The 15,594-nt window shown below is 40.7% G+C and overlaps 1 protein-coding gene across 1 annotated transcript in view; it reads right to left on the bottom strand.

Annotated features, from left to right (window-relative positions):
* ATP8A2 (ATPase phospholipid transporting 8A2) overlaps positions 1–15,594 on the bottom strand; it is a 587,729-nt gene that overhangs the window by 404,213 nt on the left and 167,922 nt on the right. The window contains exons 19-23 of the mRNA XM_090273780.1: positions 14,669–14,718; positions 11,871–11,940; positions 9,853–9,937; positions 8,390–8,529; positions 6,319–6,457 (exon numbers count right to left, since the gene is read on the bottom strand). Coding sequence (XP_090129906.1) covers positions 6,319–6,457; positions 8,390–8,529; positions 9,853–9,937; positions 11,871–11,940; positions 14,669–14,718 — 484 coding nt within the window. The remainder of the gene's footprint in view (positions 1–6,318; positions 6,458–8,389; positions 8,530–9,852; positions 9,938–11,870; positions 11,941–14,668; positions 14,719–15,594) is intronic.

Raw genomic sequence — 15,594 nt, forward strand, 5'->3', positions numbered from 1 at the left:
GTGGATTGAGCGCCAGCCTGTGAACCAAAGGGTTGTTGGTTCGATTCTCAGTCAGGGCACATGCCTGGGTTGTGGGCCTCGTCCCCAGTTGGGACGCACAAGAGGCAACCACTCGTTGATATTTCCCTCCCTCTCTTTCTCTCTTCCTTCCCCTCTCTCTAAAAATATATAAATAAGACCTTTAAAAAATTTAAAGTTCTCAGACTGTAAGAAGTAGTTTCCAAGTATCAAATGATGAGCAAAATGCAGGGGGAGGTGTGGCAATTCCAACTCAGACATGGGTGACAATGAAAGCTATTTTCAACTTACTGACTTTAAAATGGAACACACGCACTAGGATTTTGTTCTCACTCGTCCTGTATGCATTAGAAACAAATTATGGATTCTGAAAACTTCACATCTATTATCTAACAAGTTAATAGATGTTTTATCCAGTGGTGATAAGGAAATGACGACTACACAATTCACAAAGGCTGCATCTGAGATTTCACTTTAGACTAACTGATGCCAAATTTTTAAGCTAAAAAAGAAAACTGCCAACTTCTTGAAACACAGCTAGTTAGCATAAATGCAAGAACGGCACAGCAGGAGTCTGGCATCCCACCAGCTCTAAACTACCTAAAACCCACAGGCAGAATGACTGTCTATCTACATAATACTGGCTCATGAGAGACAAAAAAATCCTGGAACTTAACTTGACTAAGTATATTTATTTTCAAGGCATGAACTAAAAGTTACACTTAAAAAAAAATTCTCAACTTATGATCGATAGATAGATCAAATACTAAAGAGAGCCAAGAACCCAAATACACCATATGTCACCTCTAAATGTGAACTCCTACTACAGCTACCACTAAGGACATGTGGCACTCTTAAAATTTTAAGCGTCAACAATCATAACATATGCCCATTTCAGAGACTGTAAAATAAAAAACAATGTGCATCTTGAAATGAATGAACTATAGTACCATTCTTCCCCTGCTCTGCCAACCCAAATTTCAGAGAATGGATTTTGCAAAAGTTATGTGCATCTGTTTAAAATGAGCCCTGCTCCAGAAATCAAGAACCCTGAGTCCCAGTATTTGCTTTGTCATTAAGCAGAGTGTAACCTCTCTAAACCCTGAATTTCCCCCCAAGCTTAAGACTGTTTAAAGACTGAAGAGTGTGTCCAGAAAGCATGCCTAGCGCAGAACCTGGTGCTCAGCAGACACGCTATCCATGTGTTCTCTTTCCCTTATTTCACCTAGAAGTAGAAGTGCCAGACCCTTTATCTTCTTCCCAAATATCTTCTGGGTGTCCTAAAGTGCACCTAGAATGCACTACAATGTACAGAATCCCAGTCAGTATGATGTGAGGCAGATCAGTCATGGTTCATATTACTGAGGGTATGAGGAATACACGGCTATGACACAGGCTCACAATGCGGAAAATCTGGAGCATGACCTCATGCTGCATGAAGCTGTCGGTCGCCTGTGGTCTGACACCAGTGAGCCTAATAAAATGTCTGGATGTCTATGCCTTCTGTATCATGTGTAGGCTCAACAGCTATCCTGAGTAAGAAAATGACATTTAATCCCTCAGTATCATCCAGGGTTACCAACTTGAATTCTGAATGCAATGGGAAAAAATAATTCAGACATCATTTTTCCAAAGAATATCGGTGCCCCGGTTGTTGAAAGCCTACTTTGTGACACCCAAGAGATGTCTGAATTCTACGGACGCACTAGCACAAATGCAAGCAGAGAAAAGCTCCAGGATAAATATAAGACTTTAGGCAAGTCATCAGCTTGTAAGTAGGAGGCATCATCTTCTAGTGGTCTTGAGCTTTCACTGAAAAAGATCAATTTTAAAGCATCTAATGAATGTGAGTGCTTCTGGAACTAAAATAACAAAGTCACTACATATACCTTGAAAAAAAGCACAAAATAATACAACTGTTATTTGTATACTGGACAGGTATCAATGATCTCATAAAGCTCAAAGAGACGTCACTGTGTGCAAGTAAAATCTTCTTTCAGGAATAAGAAGCCATTTGTGTTTTCTGGGTTGATTTGCAGCCCTTTGCTTTCACTTGTGTTTATTCTATACTTGGCTAGACTCCGATAAGCTCAGATAAACACAAGGAGCAAGCAGGAAAGGGCACATGTGTGCTCCCAAGAGCAGGGTGATCTGGCTAAGGGGCAGAGAGAGACAGCCGCTCCCTTTCCTGCACGCTCACTTCTCATACAAACACTAGAAAGCACTCATGGAAGTGAAGTCTGGGGCTAGGGACATAGAAAGGCCATTAGTCCAACAGGAGCATTTAAGATCTACAAAATTTTAAAAGCTTATCACTACAGTTCAATTTGAACTGGTGCGGGTTACCCACTCCTTTCATATTGCTTTAGGAGAGCAGAAAACACACCCCTAAAACTTAAGTGTTTCAGGGCAGCAGTCAACTTCATGAGCCCTAAATGAGCCCTAGGGACCACAGATCAATAGCCAAATTTATATGAGAAATTATATCTGAAGGGCCAATGTATGCATGTATATGTGTGTGTATGTGTGTGTCTGTGTGTGTGTGTATAGAAAGATACTATAACAAAAGCAAATATATTATTTTTTATTTATAAAAATGTTGCTAACCTCACTAAAGGGTTACAAAAAATAGGTTTTTATTTTTTAATAGTATTGATGAGTCTTCACGTTACCAAGCAAAAGGGGGTTCCATTCACGTGGCGCCTTGGTGTAAAACCCAATAATCAGTGTTGAGGAAAACAGGTCTTTATTTACAATATTCTAACCTGGGGAGGGCTGTGAGGACTCCTACTCCTACTCCTACTCAGACCCCTGTTTTTCCATGGGACCCAGCACTTCACTTGTTCCCCAAAAGGCTATAAGCCAAAAACATGCCCAGAAGTTTCCCATTTCTTATTTGTCAGCTTTCTCCTTCAAGGTCTGGGGTACGATGTCATTAGCCTCTTTATAATAGTCTAGGAAAATATGCACTGTGTTGCACTGGATCACAGTGAAGTCCAGGTTTTAACAGAGTCCTTTCTGCATGTTTCAATTTCAAAGATCCAAAAGTCTAGGGCTGCAAAGTAGAGTCCTTGGCGACTTGGAATCCGCTGAAGTTGGCACAATTAAAGCAGTGGCAGGACCAGGCCGAATGGTCGAATTATTCCTATAAACTGCATAGTTGCTTTTTCCTTCCCTCAGACTGCATGGCTTTTCCCCTTTTTCAAAACCACATGGTTCTTTTGCTTAATAGCTGCCACCTTATTTTTAAGTCCCTGTCCGTGGCCTGTGATACAGTGGGAAGGGTAACCGGTTCTGGCCATTAGCCTTGCACAGACCCCATATGCTCTTTCCTCACCATTCTACGGCCAAAGCCCTTATCTCCTTGGTGCCTTGGAAGGCCACGGACATTTGCATAACTAAGCCACTAGTTACCCACTATAGATATGCAGAGGCCTCTCTTAGGAAAAATGGCAGTGCTCCACTGAGTCCCACCCCCCAAATTTGGGGGCTGGCCTCCTTTCACCCTGTAACATCCACCGAAACTTCATCACACTTTTCTCCAAAATTCTGCATTTGAGAGACATCTAGCACAGATCAATGGACAATGTCTCTTGTGACTTTAGTTTCAGTTGGTTGGAGTTTCAGTTGGTTGGGAGTCCAAATTTCATTTGATTAGCTATAGCCTCAAGAATAAATGAGTAATAGTTTTTGTCTATATATTTTTTTAAAAGATGAAATTCACTCCAGATAGCAGGCATTGTCTGCAATCGAGGTTATCTAAAAGATGGAGCCGGTTCAAAAGAGGTTTAAGGAAAGGGGCACCATGGATTCAGGTGGTAATATTCCAGGGCGACTACTCTGAACAGGATGATAGCTACTTAAATACAGATGTTTAGCGTGTTTCTTTCTGAAATGATCTCTGCCAAAGTCTATTTCCATAAATACATTGTAAGTCATGTAGTCCTTGTACATTCATTTAATTACCAATGCACCACAGCTTGTTACTCCATAATGGCGACAGTGTTAGGAACAGGGCCCCCAAAATCCCCAGAGCCTGCAGTTTGGGGAGTGGGGAAGGGGACAGCTTTCAAGATGCCTTGCATATCTATGGCTGGTAGCTAGTGTCTTAGTTATGCAAATGGATTTGGTTCTTCCAAGGCCCCAAGGAGATGGGAGGGGTTTTGACCATAGAGTGGTGAGGAAAGAGCACATGGGGTCTGCACAAGGTTCTGCGAATGATCAGAACCAGCTACCCTGCCCACTGCTTCACAGGCCACGGTCAAGGATTTAAAAATAAGGTGGCAGCCATTTGCAGAGAGAGAGATCCACACAGTTTGCAAGGAGGTAGAAGAGGAGATCCATGCAGCTTTGACAGGGAAAGGAGAACTCCATGAGGTTTACAAGGGGACTGGGGACTCCGCGTGGTTAGCAAGGAGGTAGAAAGAGAGCACCGCGCACTTTTAGAAGGAAAGAGAGACCCATGACGCTTTAAAAGGGCAGAGAGAGAACCATATGTGATCCAGTGCAACACAGCACACGTTTTCCTGGACTGTTATACGGAGGCTGATGACATTGTACTCCAGATCCCGAAGGAGAGAAAAGGGATGGAGAACTTCTGGGCATGTTTTCGGCTTCTAGCCTTTTGGGGAACAAGGGAAGTGCTGGGTCCCGTAGGAAAACAGGGCTCTGAGCTGAAGTGCTCACTGTCCTCCCCAGGTTGGAATATTATAAAGACCTGTTTTCCTCAACATTAATTGTTGGGTTTTACACTGAGGCACCATGTGAAAGAACTCCCTTTTGCTCTGTAACAACAGAAGTACTAGATAATTTTAAAATAATTCAAATAATCAAAATTAGAGTCTATTTTATGTTTTAAATGTACCTCTTTAACACTGATAAAATTATTTGGACTTAAATTCCTTTTCTTCAATTTTCATATCTGTAATATTTAGCAAGCAAAGAAGCTGCCAACCCAGATAAGGAAGAGAAAAAGACAAGAACTCTTAGAAAAACCTATTGATAAAATAGTTAAAATGGTCATAATTATATAAAATAATTGCATATTTAAACTTAGTGAAAATATGCTCTTAGTTTCTTAAGACTAAAATTTTGTGGAGAAAGAAATGAGAAACTCAAAGTCATCAGCTCTTAAATTCTATATCTTATAAGTGTGTTTAATACTTTTCAGGAAGATGTAATAGTTTTGTTACCATCTGTGTGTAGCTAGAAATTGAGAAGGGGAGCAAAAGAGACTAGACATTGAGCTTAATAAACTGGGAAGCAGGAGCCTGTTTGCTTCACCAGGAAGCTACAGCCTTTTCACACTCCAGGGGATCTTAACATTGCTGGAGGAAGGGCATTAACACTCCTCCCTCCCCCCATCCGGTGCTGGATGGTTGGGGGAGGCAGGAGAGGTGCTAGACCATAGAGGCCTGTCAGTCTAAAAGGGGAAAAGACCCTATCCAAAGCCCACAAGAAACTTGGGAAGTTGATTGGTCATTTTGAGAAAGCACCTGGTTCACCCCAAACCCAAGCTCCTCGATATAATCCCAGGGGAACAAAGAAGCACTCTCTCTTGCTTATGACACACACTGACACAGAGCATGCATCTGCTCTCTCCATGGCCTCCCAGTCAGCCTGAATCCCAAAGCACAGCAATGCACTACAGCTGGAAACACACACTAAGCTAGATGGATGCTGGACTGAATCATACTTTTAATAAAATCTTAACTATTTATTGTTTATGCTATCGCAGTTGTCCCAACTTCCCCCCCTGTGGTCCCCTCCACCCAGCCCACCTCCGCTCCCATGGTAAATCTCCCCACCATTGTCCATGTCCATAGGTCATGCATCCCTTCATCTTCTTTCAACCAGTGGATGGTACTTTAATATAGAGTAGAAGCTTTGGGCAGTGGTCTTCATTCTAGCCCTACTGAAGACAAGATCGGACTTTTTCCATGGCGACATGGATGGAGATGGGACACTGGGAAGCCCGGAAGGGATTGTCTTTAATTGTACATCATCAATAAAACAAACCACAGAGCCACATCTGCCTGTGCAGGTCTCAGGAAATTCTTCTCCTTTAGGCACTGCAAGAACCCCACTTCCACCAGTAATAGTTTTAATGTTTATAATGGGCAGATAGCGCTCATAAGACCATCTTCATTTGATTTCAATAAAATTTTCTCAGCCTTAGATTGAAGAGTTTTCTCATAAAATACCATCTTCAATGCATTTGAGGAACCCTTAGACACTTTATAAGACATTTTAAAAACAACATAAAAACCAGCATCAGGGTATTATTATAAAATTAATTACCTATATTAATTGCAGTTTCTTGTTTGTCTCCTGTCAACACCCATATTTTAATTTCTGCCTTCAACAGAGTTGCTATGGTTTCTGGAACACCTGCTTGAAGGCGATCTTCTATGGCTGTGGCTCCAAGTAGCAGTAAGTTCTAGATGGGAAAATACCTTCAATTAAAGATCGGTACATACTTGAGACCAGCATTTATGACAAAACTCTGACAAAAGAAAGGCAGTCAAAATGTTCTGAGACAATTATCGTATTTCCCATACATTAAGCCTTTGTTTACAGACAGGTAATGGTATCTAGATGTGTGCGGCTATTCACAGCTATTCCCAATGTTAGAACCTCTCCATACACATAGACAACCCAGTAATCATCACTTATTTCTTGGTAGACGGGCACCTTAGAACAGGAATCACCTGGAAGGAGAATACATGAGCCACTGATCCTGAGGATATTAACCCTGTAGGGGTCTTACTTCTAAATGGAGCATGAGAGGTCGCGTGGATGACATGTGTCATCCAACTCTCTGTTGCAGAATTCCGGGTAAACTGCATGGCTTAGGCTCTTGGCCAGAACTGAGGTGATGCAACACCTTTCGAAGATTATTAATCTGAGCACACTCAGTGTTGCCATGCCGACATTGGGCTAAAACTGATGATTATTTTGCATGGATGACTATTGTCATCCATACGACCACTTGAGGGTTTAATAGTATATGAGCCCTCCCCTATCACTCTGAAAATGACTAAAGAATTATGTTATATTTAAAACATGAGAAAAACAAATTCATTGATTTAAAAAAAAATGAGTTCACCTGAACTGATTCAACCAATGAAAAAAGCCACCATCTATGTCTGGCTCTGAATGTTCAAGTCACCTATTTAATCTGGGGGGGGGGGGGGGTTGGATATTTCCAGTAAAGCAAGGCAAATGAACACTTAAATTCCGTTCTTTTCCCAAATTCCATTAACATGACAAATGAATACAAAACTCAAAAAGTGAGTATAAAAAAGCAAAGGGGAAATAAACACACACACACACACACACACAAAGGAATGATAAGGCAATCAAGTGATGACTTCAGTGTTATAATTAACTGAAAACTGGATGGACCAATGGTTGCTGATATGAAACAGAAAATGCTGAAATCTACCAGATTTGAGGTGTTAAAAAAAAAAAGAAAAAAGAAAAAAACTACAGGCTAAAATGGAGTCACTATCACTAAGCCATGTCACTAAACCAAAACTTAATAACTAACGTAATTGCAGTTTCAGCCTCTCCTAGGAATGAAATTTTAAACCAATCAGTCTGGAATTTCCTGAGAAATCCTAGTGAGGTAATCTGCATAATAAACCCCCTGCCAATCCCTTCCCAACAAAAGATGACCTAGCCTAAAAATAATCCTTTCTTTTCTTTTGCTAATAGCTCCCCTGACACATCCTTCTGCCTATAAGAACCTACTTGTTCAACAACCCTTCAGAGAGCCCTTCTAGTTGCTAGATGGGATGCTACCCCATTTTTGACTCGTTTAGTAGTCAGTAAGATCTTCAAATTTACTTAGTTGAATTTTGTCCTTTAACAGAGGGACTCCAATATGTAGAATGATACTTAATGTCTTGGGATAAACAGAAAACAACAACAACAACTAAAATCAAAATAGGCAATATGAACCAGCAATGGCAAAGCTTAAAATTAGTACTCTTAAATAGGAGTGAAAATTCTTAGTATGTACAATGTCCAACCAGTCTGTGAATTGATTGCTCACAGAACTCAATAGGGGTGAGTTCATCTTGTTAAGCCTGATCTTAAGCAAACCCAGAAAATCACTGATGCAGTTTTGACCTGAAACTTCTTAAGATATCACTAATGTTTAGCTGAGGGTGGCTAGACTTCAGATAGTCCATAAAAACTAAGTGTTTCTTTAAAAAAAAAAAAGAAATGATTAGAAGTTAATGATTTAGATACTTACCAGAAAAGAGAACATCACTCTACAGCAAAAGGATTCCTGTTCAAAGACATTGTTCAATAGGAGGTTAAGCGCCTCATGGGCACTGAGGACTTTACCACATGCAATTACCTTCTCTATGATCTCATAACACTCCTCCAGCCGCTGAGCTCTGTCTTTCAATATGGTGCTGGCTTCCTGATAGACTTTCAGCCACTCCTCATAATCACTCTCAGAGAGGTCAGCGTAAGCCACACAGAGAGTCCGCAAGCCTACAAAGCAGCCACAATGTATCCCAATGATGCCATTAGTGATGGGGGCAAGCAGACTACCTTATCTCCTAGCTAACATCATGTGGCTCCGTTTTATACCAGCATGCTCAAAAATTTTAAAGAAACCAACTGCTTTTAGGTTACTCTAATTCAACTTTCACACATCTAAAAAGGGAATTTTAAAAACAACTCTACTGTATTTTAATTATTTTTAATCCTCACCAGAGGACTTCTTTTTTTTTTTTTTCCCATTGCATTTTTAGAGAGAGGAAGGGAGAGAAACATCGATACCAAAGAAGCATCAGCTGGTTGCCTTCTGTACGCATCCGGACCAGTGATTGCACATTCCTAGACCAGGGATCAAACCCACAACCTAAGTATGTGCACTGGCCAGGAATCAAACCTGCAACCTTTCAGTTATGGGACAACACTCCAATCAACTGGGCCACATCAATCAGGGCTCTACAGCATTTTAATATAAACCACCTTTTTATAAATTTGAGAGTACATGAGAAGCCATGACAGTGAATCCACAGTGGAGAAGTACAGGAGCTGTGCAGGATCCATCTTTAAATGCACAGCAGTAGGTATCAGCAAGTAGGGGTGGCAGGAGGTACATTTTAAGACAGCAATAAGAGCCCAATGTGCAACTCGGTGAAAGACCTGGACTTTTGAGCAGTCGAGTGTGTGCTGCGTGTGCCTGTATGTGTGCCTGCACATGCACGTAGATGTATGCATGTAGCCACAGGAACACATGAAGAGAAAGCAGCAGTCGACCTTAAGCACTTAAGCAAGGCTCCAGCTTTCATCACATTCACTTACAGGAAAACATGACATCAATGTGGTTTAAAGCCTTTCAGAGAACTCCTTTCCTGTTCCACTATGGGTTCAATGAATTATTTCCCAAAGTCATTAGCATCCTCTGTACCCCTCACACTTGGTAAGCCAGTGTCATAAGGATAATGTGAGAGGGACAGGAAAATAACAACATGAGTTTTCCAAGAAAGGGAACTATAACTACAAGCTGATTCTACACAGTGCAAGCTGGCCTGCCTTTTCTCCTGCGTCCTGCTGGTTCAGAGCCAGCGGAGTCATATGTAGGTAACTGAGTGTGGAATCCACCACATATCTTGTCACTGCCACAGGCACGGAATGTGGAGGATGGGCACAGGGGTTAGGGTTGGAGAAGTATGCTCCTCTGAAGCCAGCCAAGCACAACATGACATGTCTATTCAGAACATGACTGCTAACGCAGGCACCAATCATAGACACTTCAAAGTACAACTTCAGTGGTTAAAAATAACATTTCCAAACTTCACTTACCTTCAGTGGCAAAATATTCCAGATGGCATAGTGTTTCTTCCATGTATTTTGAATCTTTTGAAAGTCTCTTAAAAATTACATTGTCCTATAAAATAAGGAAACATTGTGACTGGCAAACCTTTAGATAAACCTAGTCAGCATTCTAAACACAACTTTGTTTTAATGGTGTTTATTTTCTCTGCATGAGAATATTGAATTGGCAAGTAGAAATATAGTTCTTAGCTGGATTCAGCCATAAGCCTTGGAAGACAAATTGAGTATGGATGTGTCAAAATAAAAACAGTCACGGGGATGTAAAGTACAGCAGGGGGAATATAGTCAATATTATTATAATGACTATGGATGGTGCCAGGTGGGTACTGACTTATCAGGGGATCACTTCGTAAATTATATAATTGTCTAACCAGTGTACTATACATAGGAGACTAATATAAAGTAAAATTGAGTGTCAACTGTGATTGAAAACTAAAATTTTTAAATATTAAAATAAAATTAAAAAAAAAAAAAGTTAGGGAGGATCATGGGTGTTAAAGAGAATAATCCAGGACACAATGGTGCTACATTCCCCCAAATTTGTAAAACTTATACCAAAGTTGATAGTACCTTTATGCAGAAGTGGAAACAATAAAACACAGGTCCTAATTGCTCAAGTACACTCTTGCTTTCTGACCCTGCAGAGGGCACAACCCACCAGGCATTTACCAGTCCTACTGAGAAATAGGTGGGTGTGAAACAGCTCATCACCCTCTGACAATTTCCATGATTGACAAACAGGGCTGCGGGACTGGATGATGCAGATGATCCATCAAATATGTTATTAAACTCTACAGTTTTAGGACATAATTTTATTTTAAAGAAATCTAATTCGGTTTTGGGGGGCAGGTTGAAGAGAATTAAATCCTATAAAAATAAAATCCACCACTGCAACATTTCCATATTGACACTATTTATAGTTACAGCCTTCTCCTGTGCCACCCACATTGCCCCCTCTGTATTTGCTGTGGTACTTAGAACACAGTGACAAATAAACAAAAAAATAAAAAGTTTAAAAAGCATTATCATGTGAGAACATAATCTAGGTAACTTTGATTTCAGTTCTTACTATAAACATAGAATTCTTTAATGGGCCCAGATAAAGTGCCTTCAGAATTCACGTGCATTAGTCATTTTTTAAAACTTTCTAGTGACAGTGTATTCAGATAAGACAATGCTTCTCCCCACAATAGGTAAAGAGTAATAAGATTTTCAACTTCATATTCTTGACACAGAATAATTCTTCCCCTCAACACATATGATCATAATTTAACAGGATATAGTTTTGCAATCAGGCTCAAAGACAATAACATCTTTATTTAAAGATAATACATTTAGATTAAGTCCTCAAGCAAGGATATGTTTATATTGATTTTAGAGAGAAAGGGAGAGAGGCAGTAGTGGCGGGGCAGGGGGTGGCGGAGAGAGAGGCATCGATGTGAGAAACATTGATCATATATATAAACATACATACACATACACAATCTTCATATAGAGAACCATACAGGGAGGGGCAAAAAGTAAGCTTATAGTTGTGAGTACACAAAACAGAGTGAATAAAGCTATTGTAATAATCATAACCTGCATGTCTTTTCTATATGAACAACTGTAAACCCACTTTTGCCCCACCCTGTGTAATAAAGATTATTAAAAATTACTTTATCTTCCCAAAGTCACCACAGAACAGTAGTGAAACTGGAATTAGAACTCACACTCCCAGAATTGTCCATCACATTGCAAGTTACTGTTTCTGAAACCAGCTGTTGACTATAAGCAAGCTCTTCACTGACCGTCTTTGCTACCCTGACTTGCACCACTGTTACCTTCAGTGACCTTCACTACGAAGTAAACTTGAAGGGCTGACCTGCAAGATTTCTTCGGCCTGGGCAAACCGCCAGGGAGTAACGAGGAGAGCAGTTAGGAAAAGCAGCAGATTAACAAAGCAGCTGCTAGGAACTCCCTGCTGTGCGGAATTTAGTACTTACAGCCCCTTTACAATAGAGTCGGAGTTGTCCTGAAGGAGTTCGAACAATTACAGACATCCTTTTTCTGTCACTGTAGGAGGAAAAAGAGAAAAGGAAAGAAAAGTTCTTATTGGTCTACTTTACAGGACCCTCGCCCCATAATTGAACACCAAATACTTAAAAGGTGTCCATCCCCAAAATGACCAAGCTCCACTTATTGTCATCTTTTTCCTCAAAGTCAGACTTTAATTGTATACTCCTATTCTTTTTATTTACATATAAGGGCCATAAACCTATTCTTCTCCCTGCCATAAAAAGTCACTAGTATAGCTATTTATAGTAGAAGACACAGAAATGGAGAATTAGAGCATCTACTATGTACATCCAACTCACTTCTGACAACACTATATAAAAGTATTTCTCTTTATGTTGCAGCTCAAAAATATTAAGTAGCCTGCCCAGTAAGAGTAAAGTGGACAAGCTTCACTATAAATCCACTTAACTCAAAAGTTCTTTTCCTTGCGTCTTCTTTTAACAGCAGTAAAAAACATGAGCAACTCACAGAACACCCCCAACTGAGCACTAAGGTACACTCTCACTCTCCTTGCTCCAACATGGACTCTTCCTTATTCAGTTTTCGTCACAACCCATCCTCACTCACTCACCTTCAATGGCTCCCCACTGCCTACATTCCTCTTCCTGCTGATCTCCAGCCAGCTCTGCAGCCTCCCCTCATCCCCCACTAACCTGTCACAGGACACCAGGTTTCAAGTTCACCAGGAGACTCACTGTTCTCCTTCCCTAGTCCTTCAGCCCCAAGCCTTTGCAGATAACATTTCATCCTGAAACACATCCCACCTACATTGTGGCCCTGATTCTCATTTCTTCGGCCTTTCAATATGGTGACCTCCAAGGGACTGTAAGCTCGTAAGACTAGAGGACATGATGTCTCTTGCTTGGTATAAATTCCCACATCCTAACCAACAGCACTCTCTCTGGTCTGGATTTGAATTCTCTCTCAGCTACCTTGTAGCCAGGTGCTCCGAGCAAAGTTATTCACCCCACATTTCAGTTTCTGTGTAAAGCAAGGTTGCCACCAACTACTTCAGAGATGTGATTAAGTGGCATCTAGAGAAAGATGAGTCAACTAAAATGAAGTAGAGCCACAGCTATAACCACTAATGATTTTCTGTTCCCTCTTATTCTCTCATAAGTTTTTTTTGTAATGCATCCTCATATGTCCATCCATATTCAACTGTTTTTATCTCACTCCCCTTTCTCCTCCTCATCCCTCCAGGGACTGCTGGCTCCAGTTAATGCAGACACACAGCGACACACAGTTTCCAGGACATCAACAAGAGATGGGGCACAAAGAGTCTGGAGAGATGTAGTATGTCCCTCGCCTCCACAAACAAACTTGTCCGCTGCATGAACTACTGCTGTCATCAACTGTCTCTCTCTCCCATTGAATGTTCAACCCTAAGGCCTCCAGACCCACCGAAGTTCAAGTTTGCAGTTCCAAAACTAAAAACTAGGGCTAGAAAGCATTTCCTAGAAGAGGGTAAAAATTTTATATTTTTCAAAAAACTTATAAAGTAGACAGAGCAAACAATCTGTGAAACATTTAACAACGATTACTGAAAAACCCACCTAATTTTAGTAATAGGAAAAGACACTTTGGAGATAGCAACAAAACCTTGCTCTAGCTTGGACAGTTCAATGTTAAGGAGGAGGGAAAAAACAAAAATTAATATATATTCATAACAAATCATGAATGATCTAGGGAAACAAACAATCCAACAAGTATTTCCAGGTCTTAAGTTAAACTACGCTGGTGAAGACCGAACCCAAACATGCGCAGAACTGCTCTGCTTGGACCAATCCTGTAGTGGGATGTTCCCCAGATCCCCATGGGAGCACTCAGATGGGCCTGGGGAAACCAACAGAAATAATGCCCTTCTTAAAGGCTCTAAACTATGCAGACTGACTATGGTTCTTGACAAGAACACCAGGTTCTGGGAATCTAAAGAAAAAGGATATGGAACTATAACATTTCACTTGAAAGAGGAAGGAAGGAAGGAAGGAAGGAAGGAAGAAAATTTACCTACTTCACTTTCTCTAATAAAAGTCACAAATTCCAGAGAGAAGAGGGCTTGTGGAAATATATTTATTATGTTTAACACTTAAATACTATATTTAATCATACCATCATGCAAACGCTTTGATGAAGGTTTTATATATATATATATGTGTATATATATATCTACACACACTCATATATATCGTCGTCGTCGTCGTCGTCGGCAGCCGTCCGTCTCGAGAGACGATGGTGTAGCTTCTTAAGAGTCTATCTGCACCGCCGAGAATGACTGTGCAGTCCGACTCGGGAGTGACACGGTATCTGTCTCCTCCCGTGTTGAATCGACATCTTGCGATGATGCTGGAGTGTCCTCTCCAGTGAAGCTGAAGCTACAGAGCCTGGGCAGGGTGATATGGAGGGTCTGCTGTTGCCCATGCAGCAGACCCCCCCTCTCTTCGCAGCTGAAGGATCCAAGGGAAAGACGGAGTCAATACAGCTTGGCTTCAGGTGCGCTGCAGGAGTTGCCAGTGTTGACTACAACGTCAAACCGCCTTAGGGACTCCGGCTCCGGATTTTCTGTTGAGGTTTACTCCCTTAGCCTTTCCCCTGAAGAGGTATGCCGCAAGGCAGCGGAGGTTTTTTGGAATCAGAGTTTTCCTTCTCTGATACTCATATATATATACACACACATATTATGTATGTATGTATTTTATTTCAAGTGCGTGAAAGAGAAACATACCTAGAAAATTCCAGGACATTAAGGATTCCAAATGTCTGTTCCTGTCCCATCTAAAGAAAGAAAAACAGGCTCTTACCTGAGACACAAAGTAACAAAATCTCAAAACAGCTGTCTCCCTAGTCGAAAACCTCTCCACACACAACTTTCCCGTGCCACCCCCTCCCACTCCTCTCTCTCCTCTTATCTCCCTGCAAAAGCTTTTTCAACAGGTACTTTTTCCTATTGAGTCAGTTTGGTGGGGTCATAGCTCCCCCTTCTGGTAGAAACTTCCCATTTTTCTCCAGTACAGCAGCATAGCCACTTCCAAGTCATGAAAATAAAGGACACAAGCTAGACAGGCTCACCTGAGACCTTGAGGCCAACTACACTTCTGAATTCAGATTGTAACACATTTTATAGAAGTATATGCATACACCATAACATCCCCAGGGTAATATACTGTAATACTTCACATCAATTTTGTTCAGCAAAATACAGTACATGACTATTCACACTGAGATTCATAAAGACCGTGCCTCATATCAGCTCTAGGTTTAGCTGCCAAATGCCTACGTCCTAAACTTAGGGAAAAAAAACTTTTGGAATTTAAAGCTTCTTGCATTTTAGATTTATAAATAAGGAATTATGAATCAGCATCAGATTTTGGGGTAATTAATCCAATGTCCTTTTCTTCGGGTTCTTCAAAGTTGGGACCTCAAAATACTCTAATTTTTTTCCAGAATATTCCAGATTATGTATATGCTATTATCAAACTTTTTAATCAAGTTTTGTCTCTATTTCCCCAATACATCACAGTGAAAAGGATGTGGGCTTTGGAGTTCAATAGATAAAGAGTTTGGGTTCAATTTCTCCACTAAATGTGTGACTTTCTTATAAGTGGTGATCGCACCTGTCCCCTAGGTTGGAGAGGAAAGAATGAAGTAACG

The sequence above is a fragment of the Furipterus horrens genome, unplaced genomic scaffold (genome assembly GCF_987537825.1).
Source record: "Furipterus horrens unplaced genomic scaffold, mFurHor1.1.pri manual_scaffold_4, whole genome shotgun sequence".
Lineage (NCBI taxonomy): Eukaryota > Metazoa > Chordata > Mammalia > Chiroptera > Furipteridae > Furipterus > Furipterus horrens.